At 38.2% G+C, this 27,017-nt stretch overlaps 1 protein-coding gene across 2 annotated transcripts in view; it reads left to right on the forward strand.

The window, feature by feature from the left end:
* The window catches only part of LOC136831358 (protein VAC14 homolog), a 301,501-nt gene extending 277,104 nt beyond the window's left edge, over window positions 1–24,397 (forward strand). For both annotated transcript variants that reach the window (XM_067091678.1, XM_067091679.1), the window contains exons 12-15: window positions 12,008–12,126; window positions 12,947–13,026; window positions 13,840–13,984; window positions 24,072–24,397. In XM_067091678.1, coding sequence (XP_066947779.1) covers window positions 12,008–12,126; window positions 12,947–13,026; window positions 13,840–13,984; window positions 24,072–24,243 — 516 coding nt within the window. In that variant the 3' untranslated portion in view covers window positions 24,244–24,397. The remainder of the gene's footprint in view (window positions 1–12,007; window positions 12,127–12,946; window positions 13,027–13,839; window positions 13,985–24,071) is intronic.
* Window positions 24,398–27,017: the final 2,620 nt, after the last annotated feature.

Genomic DNA, 27,017 nt, shown 5'->3' on the forward strand with positions numbered 1-27,017 from the left:
ACGATACATAAAGTGTACATACATTATAGATACAGGTATACATGTACGGTATACTTACAGGGAATTCTAAGGCTCAGAAGGAAATATGCCAGAGCTCTTATCAATGATTGACACCATCCGGTCACTCAAACCACCTGAGCAAACAGAAAGAAGCGATTTGCAACCAAAACTAGCTCACTGTCAGCATATCAACTTCATCTACCTCTGTTCCTCATTCTTTCTACTCAAGATTATGGAAACATAATAGACATAGGCCAAGATAATAAATTCAGAATAGGCAAACATGATAAACATATAACAAGCATTTTGCCGATAGCTGTCAACTTGTCAACGATAACCAAAGAGGCCCTTGCTTTTCTCCAAACACTTGTGTAAATACAGGAAGCGGGTAAGTGATAATGGTTCAAAAATATATCTCTCCCTCTCTACAGCATGCTAACAATTTGAGTTCATAACACCCAGTATACATTTTAATATACTGCACAATATATTAAACAAATGGAAAAAACATCAAGACACTTTAAAATCACATGAGACACAATTTATCTGTAAGAAAAAGACATTTTAAAATCAATACCTCACAACAAATGACGAATCTGTAAACAAAACATGAAAATTTTCACAGAGATGCATATTACACTTGTAGAATGGTTTTATATATTATAACACCTTATAATATATATATATATATATATATATATATATATATATATATATATATATATATATATATATATATATATATATATATATATCTACTCCTCCTCGCCATATCGTGGTTCACTTATCGTGGTCTCACTGCATTGTGGATTTTTTAATTTGACATTTATAAATCTGTACCATGGGGTTTTTGCCATATCGCAGGGTTTTGTGGTATTTATTATTTTTATTTTTGTGGTAAAATAAGCATTTTCTAGGCTAAAGTTTTTATTCTCATGACTAAATACATTTTTTTATGATAAAAAATGATTTGCTAATTTTCAAATATTGATATGACTGTAAACAGCAAAAAATATGTGAAATGCTAAATTAAAATCCCTCAAAACCACAAAACAGCATACCAATGTACATAAACACATCTCTCTCTCTCTCTCTCTCTCTCTCTCTCTCTCTCTCTCTCTCTCTCTCTCTCTCTCTCTCTCTCTCTCTCATGAAAAGCGGCAAAATTTCAATAAAACTTTATTTACATGTTGCCATATTTTTTCTTTTCTGATTTATTGAACTGTGCTTCATTACAAGTTAAGTAGTTGACTATATGATTATCACACATATAACAGTACACAAGAGGATATTTTATCATTGTTGATGTTTCATCTCTAATCACCTTAAAAGTATTTAAAATCCGAATTTCATATGTTAGCAACTCAAGGTTACTGTTTACTCTCTCAAACCCAGCTTGTCAAGTCAAGTCTTAGTCTTGTCCCAAGCTATTATGCCAAGACTTTGTTTATATGTAGTAAATGTAAATGGTCTCTCTCTCTCTCTCTCTCTCTCTCTCTCTCTCTGTGATGTGACATTCTCTCGGTGAGACGTAATCATTCATGGTCTGGATAATCTACCCGATAATACGCGTCTTACATACAATTAGCGAATGAAATATAGCTAAAAGTGTTCGTGAACTGTCGGTGATTAGCTTAATATCAGATTAGAGCAAAAAACCGTCTAAGAAGTTGTCTACGAGTGAATTAATAAAATCAGAAAATCATGGAGGAATCAGCCAACAGTGGCAAAAGGTGGAGAAATCTAGCTTGCATCGGAGATATTCAATATGATGAATTGGCAGGAAGGGAACTTGGTTTGCTGATCGTGGAGATGAATTGCAACATTGACCAAAAAGATGTGAAAACATTCACAGACATATTGAAAGGATACGATCCTTCAAACTGGAGCAAATCTGTAGAAAATATAATGAAAATAATAGAAGGGATACCAATGAAAGTTCAAGTTATCAAAAGACTTATAAAGAAAATCTACAAAAATCAACACATTCCATCAAAGAAAATAAGTAAGGTGGAATTAGTGAATATATTGATTGATGCAATAGGCAAACGGATGCCTAAAGCATGTAAACTATGTAGAGTGTGGTATAGCATTGTAAATCCACAAAACCTGATTAGGAAATGCTATGCTTGCCACGTACCGACACACCCGTCATGTGCTGAAGTTGAGCAAAATAGAAATAAGGACACAAAAATATTTTGCTCAACATGTCTAGTATGGATAGACAAGGTCATTAAATCAAGACTTAATGTACAGATTGTGGAGGATGAAGAAGATGAAGAAGAGGAAGAAAGAAGAAGAAAATAGAGAAGAAAATAAGACTGAAGAGAGAGAAAAGATTAATGAAAACAAAGAACAGGATAATAGTATGGATGCAGAGAAACTCATAGATTCTACATATGAGGCAATACAGCAACATACATATGAAGAAATAAATTATGACCTGATAAATCAAAATAAAATCCCAAAGAGGTTGTACCGGATCTCCATACTGAGGGGAATGAACAAGAAAAAAAAAAGAAAAGAAAGACACAGTATGCACCCTTTTGAAAAAGAGGGAATTGCAGGTTTGGTGAAAGATGTTATTACAAACATCCCAAGATATGTCACAATTATGAGATCTATGGCAAATGTGCATATCTAGATGGCTATGAAGAGGAATGCAGAGATCTACATCCAAAAATATGTAGAAACTGGAAAGAAGGAAATGGATGTAGGTTTAATAAGAAATGTAGGTACATGCATCCTGTAGCCATGAAAGACCAAAATCAAAATCAAATACATATAAAAAACCAAGGTAAAATGAAACAAATAAAGAAAAGAACAAAGATCATGTGATGAAGGCAAAAAGCAAGCCAACAACACATTATGAAAAGTCAGCACCACGATATGAGCCATCAGCACCTAGATATAGCACAAGGAACAAGCAATGTATCTATGATGCAAGGGGATGGTGCAGATATGGAGATAAGTGCAGGTTTATGCACAAAGTGAATAAATATGAAGCTGGAAGAACAAATATAAATGGAAAAGTTGGATTTTTAATGTACGAATTTCTGGAAATGAAAAAGATCAACATATCAGAACAGGAAAGAGACATGGGAAAATCCTTATTATTACCCATATTAGATAATGGAGATAATATGCAAACCATCATAGTGATGAACGCAAGCAGGGTCTAGTTTCGAGTAACTCAAAAGAAAGATAGAGTTCTTAGAAGAACTAACCCAAAATGAAAAAATAGAAATATTGAATATAAGTGAAACCTGGTATTCCCAAGAGACTGGTAATGATGACCAGATAAAGGGTTTCCAAACTTATAGATCAGATAGAAAAATAGAAATCAAGGGGGAACCGTGATATATGGGAGAGATGCCAATCAAGGAAAAAATCTGTGAGAAATATAGTAACACAGAATGTGAATTAATAGCGGTAGAATTTGAATCTGAAAAATTAGTGAACATTGTAATATATAGACCCCTAATACTAAAGAGTTTGACATAATAATTGAAAAATTGGATGAAATATGTAGAAATCACAAGGACTGGACTATACTCCTAACCGAGACTTTAACTTTCCTTTTGTAGAATGGAAAGAACGAATAGGAGACTGTGGTTGTATTTATACATATAAAAAAAGAGAGCAATAGTAGTGCAGAAGATAAGAGGCAATTTGAAAAGCTATTAGATATGCTACTAGAACATAACATTCAGCAAATAAATCACCTACCAACAAGAAAGGATAATATTTTAGACCTAGTATTTGTGAATGAGGTGAACTATGTTAAAGAAATAATAGTATATAACACGAGTATTTCGGACCATAATGTCATAGAACTAACAGTCCGTTCCAGAACATACGAAAACAAAGAAAAGCAAGAGACGAAAAATGGGAAGGATATGGAAAATACAATTTCTATAGTAAGAATATAAATTGGTCAAAAATAAATGAAGAATTAAACAAAGAATGGGAAAACATATTTGTAAGTGATGATATACAGGTAAATACCGATATATTATATAAAATATTAGAGGAAATAGTGGAAAAATATATACCAAGAAGAAAAAGTAAGCATCAGTCACGAATTCCAAGAGACAGAAGAATCTTGTTCCAGAAAATTAGAAAGTGGAAAAAGCTCTTGCAAAAGAAAAGAATGCATGGAAAGTGATGGAACTAAAAGTAAGATAGAAAATGCAGAACAAAAGATTATACAATCAAAAGAAAATGAAAAATGGAACCTAGAAGAAATGACACTACAAAATATCAAGCAAAACCCAAAAATTTTTATTCATTCATGCAAAAAGATGAATAAAATAAGAGTAGAAATAGGCCCTCTAAGAATTGAAGGGCGATTAACGAATGAAAAAAGGAAATATGTAACATATTAGCAGAAGATATAAGAGTGAATTTACACCTAGAATTGACAATGAAGATAATGATACAGAAATAAGAGATGAAAATACTGAATACTTATCAGATATAGATATTACAGAAGCCGATATTGTGCAGGCTATTAATGAAATTAAAATGGATCAGCAGCAGGACCAGATGGAGTACCTGCCATATTGTTAAAGAAAGTGGTTCATTCAATCGCAAAGCCGCTAGCAATATTATTAAGACAAAGTATAGATACAGGCAAGATTTATGATGAGCATAAATTAGCATATATTACTCCTACTTTCAAAAGTGGTTCAAGACTAGAGGCAAGTAATTATAGGCCTGTGAGTCTGACATCTCATATTATGAAAGTATATGAAAGGGTAATGAAAAAAATATAATGAAACATTTAATGAAAAATAGATTGTTCAATATAGGACAACATGGTTTTGTACCGGAAAAAGTACACAAACCCAACTGTTAGTCCACCATGAAAGCATATATAAAAATATGATAAATGAAAAAGATACAGATGTGGTTTACCTAGACTTTGCAAAAGCTTTTGACAAGGTAGATCATAATATATTAGCGAAAAAATTAGAAAACATAACATTGTTGACAAAGTAGGAAGATGGATAAAAGAATTTTTGCAAAATAGAAAACAGATAGTGATTGCAAACGATGAGAAATCGGATGAAGCTACGGTAATATCCGGTGTACCACAGGGTACGGTGTTAGCTGCATTGCTGTTTGTGATTATGATTGCAGACATAGACAGTAATGTTAAGGACTCAGTAGTAAGAAGTTTCGAGATGACACAAGAATAAGTAGAGAAATTGCTTGTGATGAAGATAGGAACTCGCTACAAAGAGACCTAAACAAAATATATAAATGGGCAGAGATAAATAGGATGGTATTTAACTCTGATAAATTTGAATCAATGAACTATGGTGATAAAGTAGGAATGCTATATGCATATAAAGGACCTAATAATGAGACAATCACAAACAAGGAAGCAGTTAAAGACCTTGGTGTGATGTTGAATAGGAATATGTTATGCAATGATCAAATAGCAATTCTATTGGCAAAATGCAAAGCAAAAATGGGAATGTTGTTCCGGCACTTCAAAACAAGAAAAGCTGAACACATGATTATGCTTTATAAAACGTACGTACGTAGTCCACTTGAATATTGCAATATAATATGGTACCCACACTACCAAAAGGATATTGCACAAATAGAGAGTGTACAAAGGTCATTTACAGCTAGAATAGAAGAAATTAAGGACCTTGACTACTGGGAAAGACTACAATTCTTAAATTTATATAGTCTTGAAAGGAGAAGAGAACGCTACATGGTAATTCAAGCATGGAAACAGATAGAAGGAATTACCGAAAACATCATGGAACTAAAATTATCAAAAAGAGCAAGCAGAGGTAGATTAATAGTGCCAAAAACTATACCAGGAAAATTAAGGAAAGCACACAGGACATTAATCCACCACGCACCAGCATCGATAATGCAGCGTCTATTCAATGCGCTACCAGCTCATCTGAGGAACATAACAGGAGTGAGCGTAGATGTGTTTAAGAATAAGCTCGACAAATATCTAAGATGCATCCCAGACCATCCAAGACTGGAAGATGCAAAATATACCTGAAGATGCGTTAGCAACTCTCTGGTAGACATCAAAGGTGCCTCACACTGAGGGACCTGGGGCAACCCGAATGAATTGTAAGGTCTGTAAGGTCTCTCTCTCTCTCTCTCTCTCTCTCTCTCTCTCTCTCTCTCTCTCTCTCTCTCTCTCTCTCTCTCTCTCTCTCTCTCTCTCTCAATGAATATGAATTACTGTATCATAACTTTTATGTACAGAATTAAAAATAATAATTCATTAATAAATTTGTTTCTTTTAGCAACTAAAAAATTACCTTCCTAATTCTTTTTGTAGTAGTGAACAGCTTCAATCAGCTGATTCTCAGAAAGTAAACATTACAAATGTGGGACAATCAGGTTTTTTATGCATATTACAATGATAACAGATCCAAATAATAATACAGTATACTAAATGGATTCTGTAAGTGAAATAACATATTAATGGAATGTCATCCAAGACCTGCTCATCCTACCTGGGACGGACAGCAGCGGCAGGCACACGGAGATAAGCCTGTCGAGGGAGATCTTCCTCCATCAGCTCCTCCCAGAGGTTCGGACCCAGATCCTAGAGCCTTACACCCTCCCCCTTGAGGACCTGATCAAAACGGCACAGCAGCTGACGGACTCCACAAGGGCAGCGAAGCGGGCATCCACGCCCGCACATCCCATCAGCTCCCTCCAGCCGGAGGAAACCGCAGGGGAGGAGGTAAACGCCGTCATCAGAGGGCGGCCAACCCATCACCAGAAGAAGCAATTGCAGGGACCTTGCCACTGCTACCAGCGGTACGACAAGGATGCCCGGAACTGTGAGCTCCCCTGCCCTTTCGGCCGTCCAAAAAATGGGGGTGGCAGCGGCCAACAGCACAGGCCGCCATGGCAGCAGAAGCACCTAGGAGCCCAGCACCAGTAGGTTTTTACATCCACGACACCATCTCCAGCAGGATGATGCTGATCAACGCTGGGGCCATACGCTCAGTGTTTCAGTATTCCCGCCATCCAGAGAGGACCACAAACACCCGTTGGACCTGGCTGCCTCCCTGACGGTCGCCAACGGGTCCCCCATCCTCTCATATGGCGCCAAACTCCTGTCAGTCTCCATCCTTGGCCGGAGGTACAAGTGGAGTTTCATCATTGCAGACGTAAGAACCCCACTCCTGGGTGCGGACTTCCTGGCCCACTTCAGTCTGGCAGTCGACGTCAGCCGCAAGCGCCTGCTGGACACCGAATCCTGCCAGTCCCTTCCCCTGGCGATGGGCCCCAGCGTGCCCACAGTCTGTTCTGTCGCCCCGCACCAGTACGTCTCACTTCTGAAGGAGTTCCCCAAGGTATTCAAGCCCTAACTGCGTCAGGTGCCCGGGGCCCCGCCAAACACGGAGTTTACCACCACATCAAGACAAAGGGCCCCTCGATGCACACAAATTTCCGGAGGCTTACCCCTCGGCGCCTTCAGGAGGCCAAGGACACTTTTGCCAAGATGGAGTGCATGGGCATATGCAGGAAGGCCTCCAGCCCGTGGGCCTCCCTCCTCCACATGGTGCAGAAACCGGATTGCTCCTGGAGACCTTGCGGCGACTGTAGGCGGCTCAACCTCGTCATAGAACCAGATCACTACCCTCTCCCAAGCATGCAAGACCTCACGGCCTCTTTCCACGGGGCCAAGATATTTTCTAAATTGAACCTTTTAAAATCCTACTTCCAGGTACCAGTAGCTCCAGAGGACATCCCCAAAACCACCATCATCACGCCCTTCGGATCCTACGTCTTCGCCTTCTCCTTCTTCGGCCTGAGGAACACAGGGGCGACCTTCCAGAGACTGATGGACAGCATCCTGGTGGACCAGAACTTCTGCGTCTGTTACGTAGACGACATTTTAATTTTTTCCAGATGCCACAAAGAACACCTGCGGCACATTCAAAAGGTCCTGCAGCGCCTGCAGGAGAACGGACTCATCGTCAGGTTCAACAAATGCACCTTCGGCGTCGAAAGAGTTGACTTCCTGGGCCATGAGATATCACCGGGAGGCGTCCGTCCACTTGCATCGAAGGTCGCAGCCGTTGCCAGGTTCCCCACCCCTACCTCCATCAGGGCCGTACAGGAATTCCTCGGGATGGTCACCTATTACAGGAGATTCATCCCCGGGGTCGCACACACCATGGCCCCCCTGACAGAGATCCTGAAGGGCCTTCCGAAGACCTTAGTGTGGGGCCCCGACCAGCAGCAGGCCTTCTCCCTGATGAAGACCGCCCTCGCCGAGGCAACCACCTTGGCCCACCAGGACCCCAACGCCCCCCTCCAACTGACGACGGATGCCAGCAACGTCGCCTGTGGGTCTGTCCTGGAGCATGTCGTCACCGGAGCCCCCCGGCCCATTGCCTTCTTCAGCAGGAAGTTCAGCCCCACCAAGTCCCGCTACAGCACCTTCAACAGAGAACCCTGCGCAGTGTACTGGGTGGTACGCCACTTCAAGTTCCTCCTGGAGTGCATGCCCTTCACAGTTTGGACAGACCACCAGCCGCTGGTCCATGCCTTCACAAAGCAGGGGGATGCATGGTCCTCCAGGCAGCAGCAGCACCTTGCGGCCATCACGGAGTTCACCTGCACCATCAAGTACCTCCCTGGCAGGAAGAACCCTGCAGCAGACGCCCTCTCGAGGATCGAGCTCAATGCAGTGCAGCTCAGGATCGACTACGAGGACCTTGACCTGGAGCAGGCCACCAACCCAGAGGTTCCAGCCTACCGCACTGCCATAACGTTGCTCAAGTGGAAGGACTTGCCCCTCGCCCCTGGGGGTCCATCACTGCTGTGCGACGTAAGCACCAGCCACCCCCGCCCCTTGGTACCCGCCTCCCGCCGCTGTCTGGTGTTCGACATCATCTACGGGCTGTCCCACCCCTCTGAAAGGACGACGGCCAAGCTGCTGCCAGAGAAGTTCATCTGGCACGGCATCCGGAAGGACATGATGACCTGGGCGACGCAGTGCATCCAGTGCCAGACCAGCAAACTAGGGTGCCACACCGAGTTGGGGGTGGGTGACTTCCCCCCCAGCCAGGGAGGCACTTCGGACACATCCATGTCGACGTGGGAGGTGCCCCCCTTCCCCCATCAGGTGGGCCAGGTATCTCCTGACAGTTGTCGACCGCTCCACCAGGTGGCCCAAAGCGACGCCCATGGAAGAAGCCACCACCAGTGCATGCGCCAAGGCCCTCCTCTCCAGCTGGATCAGCCGGTTCGGTGTCCCGGACCATATAACAACAGACAGGGGCCCAGCCTTCCTGTCCGAGCTGTGGAACACCCTGGCACACCTGCTGGGGACCACTCACCACAGCACCACCACCTACAACCCCGCGGCCAACGGATTGGTGGAAAGGTTCCACAGGTCCCTGAAGGCGTCCCTCATGGCCCGCTGCGACGCCGAGAATTGGAAGTACCAGCTGCCCTGGGTCCTCCTCGGGCTGAGGACCGCCCTCATAGCCAACGGCGACCCATCCTCAGCAGAAAAAGTCTACAGGGAGTCTCTCGTAGTCCCGGGTGAACTCATCATAGGGTATCGCCACAACCTGACAGTACAGAGGCTCCATGACACGATCGGAAAGTTCACCCCTGCCAGCGGACGTATACTGACAGGACGTCGCCTCTCACGCCCCCTAGTCTGTCCTCCACCACCCACGTCTTCATCAGGAACGATGCCGTCCGCCCGCCCGTAACCAGGCCCTACAGGGGCCCCTTCCTCGTGCTGGAGAGAAACAAAAAAACATTCTGGCTGGCCATCCATAGGAAGAACGACTGACTGGGTGTCAATAGATCGCCTCAAGCCCGCACTGTTGGAGGAAGACATCGGCGACACCCCTCAGCGCGCTCCGCAGGAGATGTCGCCCCTGCAGCCCATGCCACCCACAAGACATTCGTGTGGCTGCCCCCGTAAGGCCCCGGACTCAGGCAGCGCCACAGCCAACCACTCCCGCACGCACCGCACCCCCAGCTGACATCGAGGAGCTGCAGCACTCTCCAGTGCCCCAGCTGATACTTGCTTTAATCAGACATTACTTACGTCTTGGGGGGGAGTATTGTAAAGTCCCCGCTCAGCAGGTTTTCTCTAGTGAACCTCCCGTTTTCTATGGTGCCTTCTACTGTGACCTTAGGTCGGGAGACCTAGCCATGTTTTATTTATGTAAATGTGCATTTATTACTTACTCTTCGTGCCCGTTTGTACTGTACATGTGTCAGAGCATTATTGTGTCTAATCTGTTAATTTTGTCACGTTATATGTATTTACCTGTCCTATTTCACATTGAGAACAATTGACCTCGGGTCACCTGTATGTCCTTGTATGTCTTTGTGCTGATGTCCGCACGTCGCTTTGTAAGTGGCCTGCTCCCTTAATAAACTAGCAGTCAATGTCTACCTGCTCTGTCTTTTGCACCCTCTCACAGTTTAAACACAAGAAAAACCTTTTAAAAATGCTTATACCTGAGTATTTTAATAGTTTTATCACAGAAAGTGCATTTAGTCATGAAAATTATATGAAAATACAGTAATTAGCGAATACTTCTCCTTGAAAAATACAGCAAATGGGCGAATTTTCCGCAAATAATGGGTAGATAAGTTCCACAGAGAAATCTGCAAATACGTGAGTCCGCGAATCATGATAATGCGAATACAGGAGGTTTACTGTATATATATATATATATATATATATATATATATATATATATATATATATATATATATATGTGTGTGTGTGTGTGTATAAAGTGCAATTTTATTCTATGCATTACAAAAATAGATGTGAAATTTGTTAGTCTAGTTCAGTATATTTTATATAAGCAGTTAGGCAAATAAGCCTAAGTGTCATTAAAGGAAGTCAGAATACATGGTAGAGCCAGATATATATCTCTTCATTGCCATGATGGCACTAACTGGCCTCCCTGGCCAAGTGCTGGGCATTGTGGCCACAGTTTCATTCTTTCATTCATTCCTCAGTATTCTGAACATTTGTGATTGACATAGTGTGATACCTGAATGATACTTCATTGACAGCTTGGTAAGCATTTTCAAAGATCTTTTCAAACATAAGTTGAAATATATTGTACGTATTTTATTCGGAAAAGTATTTAGTATATTGAAAATCATCATTTTTTATTAAAAACCTGGTTTCCCAGTCTGTGCCCTAATAATCATTTAGATATGAGGAAGGCTTATGTACTATTAGCCATTGATTACTAGATTCACATGTGTACAGTTCTGTATTCAAGAGATTTACTATCTTAAAATTTTGCTCTTAAATGAGGGGCCTAGGGATACATTTCTTGTGTATGTGGGGACAGTGTAGTTTATCTTTTAACACAGTGTTGTGAAATTGCCTATGCAAAGAGTAAATAACCATACAGGGAAAAAAAGAAAATACTTTAAAGTAATAATTCCCAATAGCATATGCATGGAATTGTCCAGCTTAAGGAAGGAAGTTTGAGGCTGGCTTAACTTTGTCCTCACAAAAGCAACTAGAGAAAAGTTGCAATTAAAGTACAACATTGTGAAACTGTTGTTAACAAGAAATATTTAATGCTAGCTTTTATTTTAATAGAGGTATGCCATTAGACTGTCACATGAAGGAATTACCTGCAAAATTAGGGAGCCATAGGAGGCTTGGTAGAGCTGTATAGACTTTATTACAGTATTCCAAGGACAAAAACAGAATGAAAGTCAGACTTTGTTTCAGTAAATCAGGAGACATCTCACAGAAACAAGCTTCATGAATCATTCCAGAATGCTCAGAGAACTTGATATTATTTGTTATAGGCCTAAGGTACTGTATGTAATGAGAGAAATTGGAAATTTTAGCTATAAATATAGGTCAAGTTACCTTCTTTCTGAAAGCGCACTCATTTAATGACTTGAAGATTGCTATGTTTACTTAGTTTTTTGTTTTAATCATGAAGAACCATTCAGCATATGAAATAAATCCGCCTTTTCTTTACAGGAGAGTTGTGAGTTGTTTGTGAACCTGTACCGTTCTTGGAGTCATAATGCTGTGGCTACATTAACACTATGCCTCCTAACACAAAATTATTCTCATGCTGCTGTCTTAGTACATGCATTGTATCCTTTTATACTGGGTAATACGGGTGCTGTATATCAGCATTCTGGTCAAATGAAACAAGACATATGGTGTTCATCTGTGTTATTGAAATTATAGAAATAAATCATGAAGTTTTATTTTCAAAGTTTCTGGCCATTTTTCCAAAAAGTATATTTTGTAGGGTAGGCTACCTTTAGAATCACCACTCATGAAAGTCATAGTACTATTTCAGTTAAGACATAAATCTAGTTTTAGTGTTATTCTTTTTAAAACTTTTGCAGAAATTTACTGAAATAGAAATAATGACATAATTCTTAAAGTATTCACAAATAATTAACATAATTACAATATTTTTATTACAGTGAAGAAATACAATAGTTTATAGAGGTAGTGAGGTAAATAAAGTATTTTATTTAATAAAAGAATCTGGGGAATGACCACTTAAAAAAAAATTGCTCCCAAAAACTGGAAAGGAATGGTGTAAGCCAAGTTAATTTTATTAGAACACAAAAATTGATGTAGTGGACCCAGTGTCCTGAAATCTGTCATGGGCATTTTATTTAATTACTGGCATATTAACTTCATTGACCATTTCCTTGAGCCAAACTTACTACTGTACTCAGATATTTTGCATTCTGAGATCTCATTCTCTTTTAAAAGTTGATAAAATTGGTTACATTCTTTAAACATAAACCAATTTTAGTATATTTTGCATATAGGGCAAATGACTCTTCTTTAAATTCATGAAAAGTTATCTAGGACTCATGGATAATTAGTAGTTTTATTTTTGTCCTTTTAATATGCTGTTCGGTGAAGGTTTTTTCCTTAATAAATTGACAGTGGGAACATTGAAGTGACAACAGACTTCTTGGTGGAACTGGACAAGCTCGTTCAGCTAATAGAATCTCCAATATTCACGTGTGAGTACAGTTCTGTAGAAATGACAATAAAGTATTTGGTTAGAAAGTACTGTAGCCGAGAGGCCTGGTATAAGATGGTCATTAACATTACCAGTACAATGCATTGGATTTTTCTTGTCCTGTACTCTGAGTAAGAATATTGATAAAAATGAAAATAGATAAACATTTTATAACCCTGTTTTTATTTTGCTTTATAGAGGATTTTAGTGGAAATGTTGAATTATGAAGGGTTAAAGTTGATACTGAAACAGAAGAGGCTGCAGTGCTGCCTAAAACCATCAGCTTTATTTCATCAGTGTTTTGTCATGTTATTTTTATTGATTTTATTTTTTCTTTGCTCGTTAAAGTTAAGTATACCTCATGATTTTGATCTTTTATCATACTGTACTTTAGGGGATTCTCAGCTTGCTAGTCAGTTCAGCAACCTTTTAACTGGTACCTTCAAAATGTTTGTAAATTACTTGTGATAAAAAACCATAGCGATGAGAATGAATAGTAATGTACGTGACAAGTGTTATAAAGATGAAGCCGGGCATATACAGAGTAGACAAATTGAGTAGCTCAGGACACTTTAAAATGGTTTACTACACTACTGCTTATTCATATTTTGGAATACAGTATGGTGGTCAGTGTATGTTTTAAGTAGTACAATGAAGTGCTTTGAAATTCTGCTTTTTCTTGATGTGCATTATGGTAAAATTAATTTTTATCCCATACAATACAAAAAATAGATTTGATGTAAGTCGCTGCCCAAGCACTGTACAGTAGATAAGTCATCTTAGACCATGCTAAGTTTTTTCTTTAACATTTCAGATTTGAGATTACACCTCCTGGACCCTGTTAGATATTCTGCTCTTGTGGAGACTTTGTATGGTCTTTTAATGCTACTTCCTCAGAGTGATGCCTTTACCCTTCTTCGGTGTCGCCTCAATTGCGTCCCACCAGCACATTTATTGAAGTAAGTTTTGCCTTCACTAATATCTTTGCATATGGAACTATAATAGAACATGTGTGAATGTTCAGTGATATAGTATAGTATGTGCTGTACTGTATAGTATTCATGAACTTTTCAATTCCTTAACAAATATTTTTTTATTTATTCTACCACCCTTGAATTGGATTACCACTGTATATGGCTTTATACTATCCTTTTGCATTTTTATTCTTTTTGTTTTACTTTTGTTTCTCTATCTTAAACCTTATCTATTTCATTTACTATTTTAACCAGTGCAAGTTATAAAATTTTTGGATTAAAGCTCTCAACTGAAGATAGTTGCTTTGACTAAATCATGTTACAGCTTTGGCATTAAAACTCTGGAATGAATTTATTGTTCTGACCCTTGCAAGTTATTAGTTTTGTTGTCATTTTGAAGCTGAATATGTGTGCTTTATTGTAATTTATTAAAAAATGTAAATAAAAAAAGTCAAAATAATACCTTGAAGTTCATCAAAGATTTTTGGTGGAATTTGTCTTTTTACATCATCAGAATGTAAAGGGTTGAGAGTAGCCCCCAGCTCATATATGCAAAATTAAGCTATTTGGCAGACTGATGTTTACTCAGACAGTGTAGACTACCAGTACTTGCACATTATAATATATTTCCATTCATAGTATTGTAAAATTAAAGTATCTTCATCCAGATTACCTTTTTAACTTTATTACTATTATTTTGGCATTTTCAAATACTGTATACCATTTAGTAATGCCCTTCATGGTGAAATGAAGGCAGTATAACCTGAGGACAGTATGAGGAGCATGCAAAGGGTAACCCCTGCTGAGCCCTTTATAACCCCTGTTGGAGGATATTGCCAGAGGAGAGGAGGCAAGGAAGTCTTTGAACCAGACACCTCATTGTTATCCCAACTGTGGCATCATGTAGATGTCAGGAGGCTCAGTCATTACTGAAAATTATACAGACCAAGTTAAAGATATCATTCTGGAGGGCCTACAGATCCTCTACCCCTGTAAGAGGGGTGGGTAGTGCAATCAGTGCACCTCATGCAGTGCACTGTAGGCATTACTTGAGGTTCTTTGCAGCATCCCTTTGGCCCCTAGTTGCAACCCTTTCATTCATTTTACTGTACCTACGTTCATATACTGTTTCTTCCCTCAAACTTTTCACCCTCTCCTAACAGTTGGTTCAGAGTGCAGCTGCAAGGTTTTCCTCCTGTTACACCTTTCAAACCTTCCTACTCAGTTTCCCATTCGGTGCTGAATGACCTCACAGGTTCCAGCTCTTGGCCTTTGGCCAAAATTCTATATTCTATTCTCTACAGATCCTCTATAGCAGTGGTCCCCAACCTGTAGCTAGTGGGCACCATGGCGTCCCCAGAGCCATACTGTGGCGCCTGCAAAGGTTCAAATGAAAATTGTAAAATATTTTGGTATCTCTTTCTTTATTCCTTATGAGCACGAAAAATCTAAAATTTGTAATCATGATTTGAGAGAGAGAGAGAGAGAGAGAGAGAGAGAGAGAGAGAGAGAGGAGGAGAGATTGGACTGCTACAGGGGGGGGGGTGTAGCCATGTAGATTCAGAAATTTGTAGAATGTGCAACTGATGATTACTGATCATGGAAGTGTCCATGCGATGGTTTGAGATATCCTTGTCCAGGACGTGTTTTCAAGGATGGTGAAATGGTGGAGGAGTGTTGGCTTGCAGCATCTGAACCTTTGTTTGGAAGTTTCAAGAATAAGACTGAAATCATAAATGCAATCAGATCCATGCCATTGTCTGGGAACATGGTCACACATAGGATGAAAGTAGACACTGAGGAATGTACGTATTTCAGCTGCAGTTTGATGAATCTACAATCGTTGTGGACACAGCCCAATTTTTTTTAGTGTATTTTTGCTCATGGTTTTTTCTGATGACATTATGAAGAAAGATTGATTAGTGCTCTTACTCCTGAAAAAAAAGTGCATGGGAGTGGATGTTTTCATGTTTTCAAGAATTTCATTGAAGAGGTGAATCTATCTCTTCAAAAATTGTGTCAGTAACAACAGATGGGGCTCCATCAATGATAGGTGCTAATGTAGGCTTTGTGATACTGCAAAAATGATGCTTCATTCCCTCAGTTCATTAGCTACCACTGCATTATACACCAGCAAGTTCTCTATTTGAAAGTTGTTAACTATGAGCTCTTCAATACAGGTTATTTAAATCTCTTCTAGATGAAGTGGATGCTCAGTATGGTGACCTCGTGTTGTTCACGGAAATGCATTGGCTAAGTAGGGGAAATGTTCTTAAAAGAGGGGATTCATATGAAGAACTCGATGATCCAAAATGCCAGCGGACCTTGCATTTATAACAGACATCACATCTAAACTGAATGAGCTAAATCTAGCATTGCAAGGGCAAATGAAATCTTTGTCTCAAATGATAAGTTCAGCAAAACTTTCATGAATAAACTGAAGTTATGGATATCTCAGATCTCTCAAGGACTCTTACATCACTTCCCTATACTAGAAAAAAGGCTTAACATCAAAAGTTCTGAGCTTCCTGTTGCTTCTACATACGCAAATCAGCTCAACATGGTTTTGGATGAGTTCAAGAGGAGGTTTGCAGACTTGAGTAATGTTTTACCAGCTATCACATTCATATCTAACCCTTTTTGTAACAGTGATGTTACTGACACAGCATCCCATCTTGGATGTTTTACCAAACTAAATGTCAGTGACCTGGATATGGAGATAATTACTTTGTAAACTGACGTGCAGCAGAAGGGCAACACAGAACATCAAGAATTCTGGACGTTAGTATGTGCAAAGCAATTTCCACTACTGAAAGAAGTATATCAAAGACTACATTCGTGTTTTGGTTCGACATACATGTATGAATCAGGATTTTCGATGGTAAAAATCTTAAAATCCATAGGTCACGACTCACTGATAGTCACCTGAATGACTGCATGAGAATGGCAATTATGAACGATACCCCAGAGATAACCAAGTTAGCCAAAGCAGTGCAGAACCAGCCTTCTCATTAAAATTTCCAAAGGTCAAAATATTAAAATATTAAACATGTTGAAATACTAGAATATTAAACATTTAAATTTATATGTTTATATATGCCCACCCTTCACACTAGGTTTGTAAAGATTATTCTCTCTCTCTCTTCCATTTATATATATATACATACACACAGACACACACACACACACACACACATATATATATATATATATATATATATATATATATATATATATATATATATATATATGTATGTATGTATGTATGTATGTATGTATGTATGTATGTATGTATGTATGTATGTATGTATGTATGTATGTATGTATATATATATATATATATATATATATATATATATATATATATATATATATATATATATATATGTGTGTGTGTGTGTGTGTAATATATATGTATATTTTATATATATATAATATTTTATAATTATGGCTCCCGCAATTGCATTTTCGATTGTTTATGTGGCCTGCGCCTATCAAAAGGTTGGTGACCACTGCTCTAAAGTTTCACCATGGGAATCATTAGTAAGGAAAACAGTATATACCAGGCTCTCTTAGGAGTTTGGGAAGTACTAAGGGACCAAGAGTGTGTACCAAGTTTAGAAGATCTAGGAGTTGGGTCTGTGAAGAAGCTGAACTTGTCAAAGAGTGAACAGGTGATAGAGGACGAGGGGGGGAGAATTGATAAATAAAAAGAACGAGGAATTTTATTTGAAAATGCAGAGGAAGAGGAAACAATAAGACACCAGAGTAACTCACATTCATGAGTGGCCAGGAAGGAACTTGTTATGGGATGAGAAGGCCCCAAAGGACGAGTTAAAGCAGAGATGTAACTATGATTTCAACAATCAGGTGCTTAGTAGTGAGGTAATTTTCTAGAAAGAGAATGCTCAGGAGAACTCAATGTACTGACATAAATTGTAGAATGACAGTGCAAGTTGTGACCATCCTTTGGAGATCAAGACCACTCACTTGTGTGGGCATGCTGGGGGCCTGTCTTAGGTATTACAAGGAGGTTTTGTACTATTCTTCCAACTTAGTGAATCTGGAGAGGGAGATACCTTTCAACAGTGCTTCAGTATACATCAAGTAGGAGGGGCCATCACTGTTAAGGCCAGTAAACTAGGAACAGTAGGGGCCATACTGTTTGGATGCTGAATATCATTTAAACAAGAGCCTGTGGTAGCCTGTGAAGACGGAGGCACAGCAGAATCTTTTGTTGTCAAAAATGAAGGCATAGGCTAGGCCATGAGCAATTACACCAGAGCTGATGAATACACTGGGGCAGTCAAGTACACATGAGCTGTTTTGTACATGGGAGCAGTCATGTTCACAAGAGGAGCCAAGTGTGAGGAAGCAGTAGAATGCATGGGAGTAGTCAGGTACTTGGGTGTATTTGCATACATGGGAGCAGTTAATAACATGGTAGCAGTCAGATGCACAGGAGCCATCAGGTACATGGGAGTACTTGAGGCCAAAGAGGGCAGGAATTGGGTGTCTTAGATGTCATGGAAGCTACAATAGTCACAGACAGTCAGAGATAGCAGGGTGCATAGATGAAGAGGTGGGGTGCAATGGACCCAGCATTAACTCATCCAAAGATGAATCAACTATGGCCAATAACTGGTCATGGAACACATAGGCAGCCATTATCTTGAGGCAGGCCAGAAAAGAGGTGTCCACTGAATGAAGGAACTCCAACAAAGGAGGTGTGGGTGCAATCGTAGGAGATAAGTTGGAAGAACAAATCCTGAAATCGAAGGAGCAGGTAATGAAGTGACAGAACTTTCCCTCCCAGGAGTGATGGAGAGAGTGTTTGGAGAAGGAAACTTTGGTGGTGAGGCTTTATGTCAGTTAAGAAGACAGGAGGAGTTGAGACTGGAAACAGTATACGTGCTTACAAAAGTGTTCTTGACACGAGGAGGCAGCATTATGTTTATACACCTGCCTCTGGATGTAAAGGAACCATTGATCCATGGACTAGTCCACTTACAATGAAGATTTCTGAGGTGAACGTGGCCGGTTCCATACAAGTACTGTGTGGCATGATTTAATATATATAATTTAAAAAGGTAGTACAATAAAGGAAAAAAATAATAATCACATTAACATGCTATATAGTAATATAATTAACAGCAGAAAGTAATATACACCAATGAAAAGCTGAGACCACAGCACAGTATTAAAGGTAACCATTACTGTGGACTGGTAGACATAAAACTTCAATAAAAACAAGAATGCAAAAGTTTTCAGGCTCACAAAAGGCAAAAATTACTAAAAAACAAAAAAAAAAACTGCAAATGCATGCAGGGATTAACCAAGCAAGAATTACGTATCAAAATTGAAAGAATCCTGTTTTTCCAGAAAATAAATGGAAAATTTCAGATCAGAGAACAGGAACCCTGGGATCAAAGTAAATGAAACACTGGAAAAAAGCGAAATTTCACAGTAATACATGTCTTATATATGCCATCACCCAAAAGATAGAATACACCTAACTAGATGGTATACTGTATTCACATAAAACTAAGCACAGCATGTCAAGCATAAAAAAAAAATAAATGAAGAATTGGATGGTTGAAAACAAATGAATGGCACATCACAATAACAGCTTAAAAAGTACGTAACAGACCTGGGAAGCACAACTACTGAAGGCATGAGGAATGAAAAGGAGGCCTTGTAAGGCAGAGGCATGCCATCTGGGTATATGCAGTGGAGTCTCTCTTTTCAAGGTCTGTCAGGTTTTTGTCTGTGAATCTTTCACATGGAATAATGCTGTTTATGGTTAGTGAGTTCATATAAAAAATGCTTTAATTAAAAATGTTATTATAGCAAGAGTTATATGTAAAAGTTCCCAGAGTTTTTAGAGAGACAAAAAGGTTAAAGACACAAAAAGGTGGCTAGGCTTGTGGCTGTAGATGAGCAGAGATCGGAACATTTCAACTTACTTCCTTCCCCCAGCAGAGATAACTTTTGCAAGATACTGGTACATTTTTATTATTAGACCTCCTGCTTATTGTATAACCTTTAGCATGTGTGACAATAGGAAAAATCTGACCATCCAATTATTGTGTACACTCAGCAAGAAAAGTGAAGATACAGTTTTCTTTAGATTTCATTCATCGAATTTTAATTTTTTTCTTACAGAAAACACATATTCTCGGTAAATTTACTCTAGAATATGAAAATACAATGCAAATTATATCATATATGTTAAATCTGCAAAACAAAAACGTTCAGATACTTAAAAACACCATGCATGTCCGAAGTAATCAGGATTTCTCAGCTGACTTCATTCATAGAGATCTAAAAGATAGTGTGTTGATATCTCGGTGTAGTACTGTTTATCAGAACGGCAATATTTACTCGTTTTCCGTTATGGATAGGCTTATTATTGCATCATCATACAAGGCAATGATAATTTCTTCAATCTTTACACATTCATATTTGTATTTCACGATGTTAAAAGTCAGCTGGAATTAATGGCAGTAAATGTTGCGACAGCTACGGTAAGTTGACCAAATCTATTTAAATCCGCAAGAGCATTCTCTATGATGTGTGGAGCACTTCGGCGGGAAAACGCAAGTAACTGGATGTTTCTTGACATTGCCATAGTTTCTCTCTCTCTCTCTCTCTCCATTGCTAAAACATACTATACAAATATAGTATCGCTCAATCTCTAAAAGAAAAAAAAAATAATGAAATGAGTAGCTCTACATATAGGCCTAGGCTTACACATCGTAACATTGCATTCGTTCCTTTATTGTTCCCCACGTTTTACTTTGGACATTGCTCAAATTTAACTCTTGATTTCACTATGGAAGATCGCGTTTCCGATTACGCAAACATTCCATTCGTTGTGGTGTCATAAATTCATTTGTGTAAGGTTAATTGGTAGGTTATGTAGAAAAATGTTTATTTTGCTCAGAACTGTTGCTGCAAATTACAACTTGAACGAATACTGTAAAGCTTACTACTGCATTTAAGTATCAATGATGTCAGAATCGTAGAATATGATTGAAAGTTATAGGAGGTCAAGCAAAAAACCAACGCACTAAGACTGAAGCTCCTCCCCTTTCTAAAGTTGCCAGATGTCGCGTTATTGAGCAATGTATGTCCGAAGATTTAAAAAAAACTCTATCTTAACTTTTCTTGCCGAGTGTACATGCATGATGTATACCTGACATTCCTTATCGGCGGTTTCCGGCTTTTTTAAACAGGTTGTTGATATTAGGGGTTTGTTAAAGGATTTGTGTGGAACTTCTGGGGAAAAATTTCTGTTCAGTGACCTTAGGTTTTGTGACGCCAGAGCATTTTTCGGCCAAAATGGCCATTTTCAAAATGCATCTCCTCCTCTGCTTTTTGTTTTTAAGGGATGAGATTTGAACCACGTATAAAACACATATGGACCTTCGATACAAAGCCGGGGATTTTTGATTTTTCAATTATTTTTCGAGATATGAATTTTTTTTTAATGAAATTTTCCCGGAAAAATTACAGAAAAAAAATTGCAAAAAAATCAGAAACTCAAAATATTAAAAATCCCCGGCTTTGTTTTAATCTACCATGTTTCCCCATGTTATATTTAAAATTTCGTTTAGATTGGTCCAATACTAAGGGAGGAGATGCATTTTAAAGGCAAAAACTTATGTTTTGAGAAACGGGCCTTCAAAGTTTTAGTTACATAAAAAAAAAGTAAAAGGGACTTCAAAGACTGTGTTACAATTAATTCTATGGTTTTAATTTTTATTTTTGGGTATTAATTAATGCAAAATGATTATAAATAAGAATATTAATTGATTATTTATGTGCCTAAGACACATTCTTATAAATTTTAGGTTCCTGGTCCCCCCTGTCTGATCTTGAAGGTATTACTCTAGGGTATCATAGTTGCCTACACTTTTTATTAGTGTCTCAGAATCCATCCCTTGCCAAATGGATCCTGGGAACTACTTTACATTCACAATTAGGGATTATGATTCAAGTAATTCATCAAGTCTTGCTTCACTTATTATGAATTTATTTTCAGGATCGTCTATAATATCAGCCTCCGAGCTACTGCTTTCTTTTTCTAAAATATCTTTGCCCTTTGGTAGTGACGAACAAATAAAAAGGCATTTAGGGTGGATGTGGTTGGTCTCTGGTCAGCAGAGATCGCTGCCTGCGCCGTTTGATGGGCGACAGCTCTCTCTCTCTCGTCGCTCCATTCCCTCTAACTAATTTCTTGAACTCTTTCTTCTACTTCTCGCCTGGACTTTTCCACTTGGCTTTTCCGCATTCTAGAAGCATGAAGTGAACTCTTGGACCTTTTAGGCACGGTGAAAAAAAAAACACCGCAGAAAATACAGAGTTCAGTCAAGGCTAACATGAAAAACGTGTCCTTCTAGCTTGGAAGTTTATAGGCAACTCTCGGCCACAGTCGGCGTCATGGTATGACATGTGCGTTGTCATGGCTAGGAATAACTAAAAAGGTGCCGAGTAGGATATTATTGACATTATACATTTCATTTCAAAGGAAGTTTTCATAATATATATGCAAAAACTTAAGACTAAATCATTTGCGCTACTGGTGTTTTATGGGTATATAGTTATTGTTATTATAGGCCATAACTAGAGAAATACGGCAAATTTTAGCATAATATTTCGTGGACACATTCTTGAACCCTATACGAAGCCATAGAATTTTTTTCAGCAAATCAATTTTTAAAGATTATTGGGTTTTTTTAGGCGGCCGATCCCCTTAAATGCCAAGGTGAGATGCAAGAGTAACAACATTCTGTCAATGCAGAAAAGTGATTTTGTTTTCTTTTACCATATTAATAGAAACTGTGATCTTCATTATTTAAATTTTGTAGAAAATGCAGCAAGATTTAATACATCACTTTAAAGAAAATGTAAATTCAAACATGTATGAAAATGGAATCTAGTAAAAACACACAACCCAGAAAAGCTATACTGTATAGATTTTCTCTCTCTCTCTCTCTCTCTCTCTCTCTCTCTCTCTCTCTCTCTCTCTCTCTCTCTCTCTCTCTCTCTCTCTCTCTCTCTCTCGAGATAGCAACTGTCTGTCAAATATGTTTTTGTAAGTTGAGATAGCAACTATCTGTCAAATATGTTTTTGTAAGAAGTTGAGATAGGGATAAACATTAAATGGAAATCTGTATGTATGACTTGGTTTCTTATTGCTGTGTGTACACATGTCAGTGCGTGCAGAAGACAGACTTTAGTTATGGTTGCAGTTCAATAATGCATGAAAATATTCAAATGAGGTCTACAATTCAATGTAAATACAAATAAGATTTATAATTTAATGGTTTTGAATACTATAAATGACTCTGTGTGTTGAATGAGAATGCCTTGAATGAGCAGCAGATAAAAAAAATTACCATGTTGAAATTTGCATGAAATTACTTTTTAAAAAAAAAGAATTGACTTTCTTCAGAACAAAAGTTTAGTAATGTAAATTCTCAAACACAAGACTTAGGCTACCCTGCATCTCAAGTAGTGTTATTTGCATAGGCTGATAACCTGGTCTTTAAGAGTCTCACCATGTTGGTAAGTGTGGATTAGATTTTGGTTCAATTTCCATCAAGTCTTCAGATGAAATTCCATCATCAAGTATGTGATGCTATTTGCTTTGTTTTAGTGTTTTAGTGACATTGCTAAAAGAAGATACCAGTACATATTTTATTTTAGCAGACAACAGATGTTTGTGTGCAAATTAAATCATAGCTAAAATTTTGTTTAGTTAATGAATATATATTTCTTAATATAAAATCATCTTAAAACTGTAAAGTACCCTAAGTAAATTATGCTTTCCCATTGAAGGGCACATCTAAGAACCTTCAGTAATGTCTACAGTATGCCACTCCAGGCAGATTATAGGTACCATTTATAGGGAGACATGCGGATCTAATACTGTAACACATTTTTCACTGAAGAATTGTTTATGTATTTTCTTTGCCCAGAGACTAGCATCATTTACTGTTTATAATAACTATTTTTTCATCTAGAGACTATGGAAAGCTTACAGCCTGTGTTTCTTACTTCACAGACACACACATGGGAAATCAGAAGTTAAAAAGGAATCACAGGGAATAGATTTTGAGGAACTTCTTGAACATTTCACGAGTACGCAGGAAAAGCATCGAAAGTATAAACACCAGAAGATCAAACAACGACTGCAGTCTAGCATTGAGCCACCCACCCGTCAACCAAGCTCATAGCACTCTTAATTTTGTTATTTATATTGAATTTTATATTTATTATTTTTAAATACCTTGATTTGTACCTCATTTTTGAAATTCTTGTCGTTACTATTGTAATTACAAAGTTTTAATCATGTCTTTTAAACTCATTAGTAAAGATATACCTTTATTTTATGTGCCTTTTTGTTTTTTCTGGAACCAGAATTATAAACTTATAATGGTGCAATGGTTTTGCTTTGAGTATTTTATGGCGTGAAGCCAAAGAGTCCATTGAATTTGTTAAAATAATAGAAAAGTAGAAAATAATTTGTTTGAAAAGGAATGAATGCTTTAGATTTTGAATTGGCAACAGATACAGATATACAGTAATTATCATTTATCATTTCCTGTAATTTATGGTGCCAGTCTAAAGATAAACAACTCATCATGCCACAGTTTGAGATGGAACTTGTAGTTCAATTGGTTCACCTCAAAGAACAGAGGACAAGCTCCTCAAATATGAAAACCGCCCAACAAAATGAATTCTGGATTTTATTAACAGCTGCAGAATGTTGTAAATGAAATACCAGAAATAGAGATAAGAATTGTTGTTGGTGATATGAATATTAAGGTTAGTAGAAAAATGAAAGGTATGGAGGATGTAATGGGCAAGGAGGGCCTACGAGAAACAGCAAATGAAAATGGGGTGCAAGTTAATAGTTTCTGTGCTGCAAATAAATTTGCAATTGTAGGTGCTCTTTCCAAACAGGACATCCATAAATAAACTTGGACTTATTCAGATGGCAGTCAATAAAACAAAATAGATCATATAGCCATTAACTGAGGGATAAAGTAAATGTCAGCACTAATCACCAACTTGTCATTTCCACATTAAGCTGAAATTAAAAATGCCAGCTGAAAAGTTGGCAGAGTAACTAGTTATAATGCAGTAAAGCTTCCTGAAGATGGACACAGAGAGGCTTTTGCAAGTGATTGTCAAAAGAGAGATGCAGTTCTAGAAACCAATCAGAGAAGGAGCATACAGTCAATGAGAACTGGTTTAACATGGAGGGTAAATCAGTCTGCTGGAAAAGAACTGTCAGGAAATGAAGTAACAAGATGGCAACATTGGACATGGGATGAGACCTTGCATGCAATAAAAAAGTAGAAAAAAGTAATTGGTACAGTAAGTTCCAAAAGTGAAGCTACAAATTTCAGAGGATTTTGTTCGAAATTCACTAACTGGCAACTACAACACATAGCTTAAAAACTTATTTTTTTTTACATTGAAAGCTCCATCAAGCAAAATAAAACTAACATATGATGCACAAATATCAAATCTATGATATTTATAACAATCATAAGAAAAAATTACGGTAATAGTAATTATTTCAAAGTACAGTAATTACTTCAAACTACAGAAATGAAACGATTTGAAATTTTCGTTCAACACAGGATTACCAACATTACCGTTGTATATTTCGAGCAATGTGGAAACAAATATTTAATATCATAGTGTATTATCAATTATTTTAGCAAGTATCAATAGAATATAAGGGGAAAATCTCCGTAATATTAAACATAATCAATCATGAATGCACCTAGATTCAACAGCGAAGTTGAGTGTGGTTGGTAGTTCTGATTTTAGCTTTTAGGACCCGACCATTCGGACTCTACTTCAGCTTTGGCTTCGGTTTCGACCCACGACACAAACGTAACATTATCTACCCTACCCAACCTATGAATCACCAGCCGTGTCCTACTAGGGTTGGGGGGGACTTTGAACCAATACCCCCATCACCAGCCAGTAATATTGAATAAACAGGTAAATCAGTTCCCTCCTTCATTATGTTTGCAATAACTGACAGAAAGTAACCACTATTGAAAGGGTAAACTTGATTGCAAACAGGTTTTCTGTTACAAATACAGAACCGTTACAAATACAGAGGGCTTCTCCAAATAATAAAAGTGTTCCCAAATCATTCAAGTCTAAGATCCACCAAGGCTGACCGAAAACAACTGAAAATTTATCTATCTGTCTTCCTCACTTCCTCTGCCTTGGCATAGGCCTAGAATTACTCACTTCCCCAGACTTGACTTTGGCATAGACTTCCTCACTTCCCCTGACTTGCCTTAAGCCTAGACTTCCTTACTTCCCCTGGCTTGGCTTAGGTCTAGACTTCCTCACTTTCCCTGCCTTGGCTTAGGCCAAGACTTCATCATTTCCCCCCTGATTTGACTTAGGCCTAGACTTCCTCACTTTCCTGACTTGACGTAGGTCTAGACTTCCTCACTTCCCCAGACTTAACTTAGGCCTAGACTGCCTCATTTCCCCTGACTTTATAATGAAACGTATTTAATGGAAAATCATGTTTACAACCATCTAGATATCCAAACAACTCAATTTATTAAATAACAAGCTGGAAAATATATTTCCTTGATTTTTGAAATAGGCCTAACCATGTAGCCGTGTTAAACGCGCATATAACTTGGATTCTTTTTTTTTTTTTTCTACACCAACTGGTGTCTTATTTATATTTTATTCAATCAGATGCTACACTTCTTTGTGCTTTATCAAAAGAAATCATAATAACTTTCGATATGACGCTATAAAAGTAGAAAGTTAATTTACAAATCACATTAGGCCAATGCTTATGCACTCGGTTCCTGCTGCCAGTCAATGGTGAACACTCGATATCATGCATTGAGAGCCGCGGATGTTTCTACAGGGAAATTCTCTTTTGGGGGGGAATTTTTTTTTTTTTTAATAAACAGTTATTGAACTAACATTGACCATTCACTAGGGAAATACC

Source organism: Macrobrachium rosenbergii, chromosome 48 (assembly GCF_040412425.1).
Source record: "Macrobrachium rosenbergii isolate ZJJX-2024 chromosome 48, ASM4041242v1, whole genome shotgun sequence".
In the NCBI taxonomy this organism is placed as follows: domain Eukaryota; kingdom Metazoa; phylum Arthropoda; class Malacostraca; order Decapoda; family Palaemonidae; genus Macrobrachium; species Macrobrachium rosenbergii.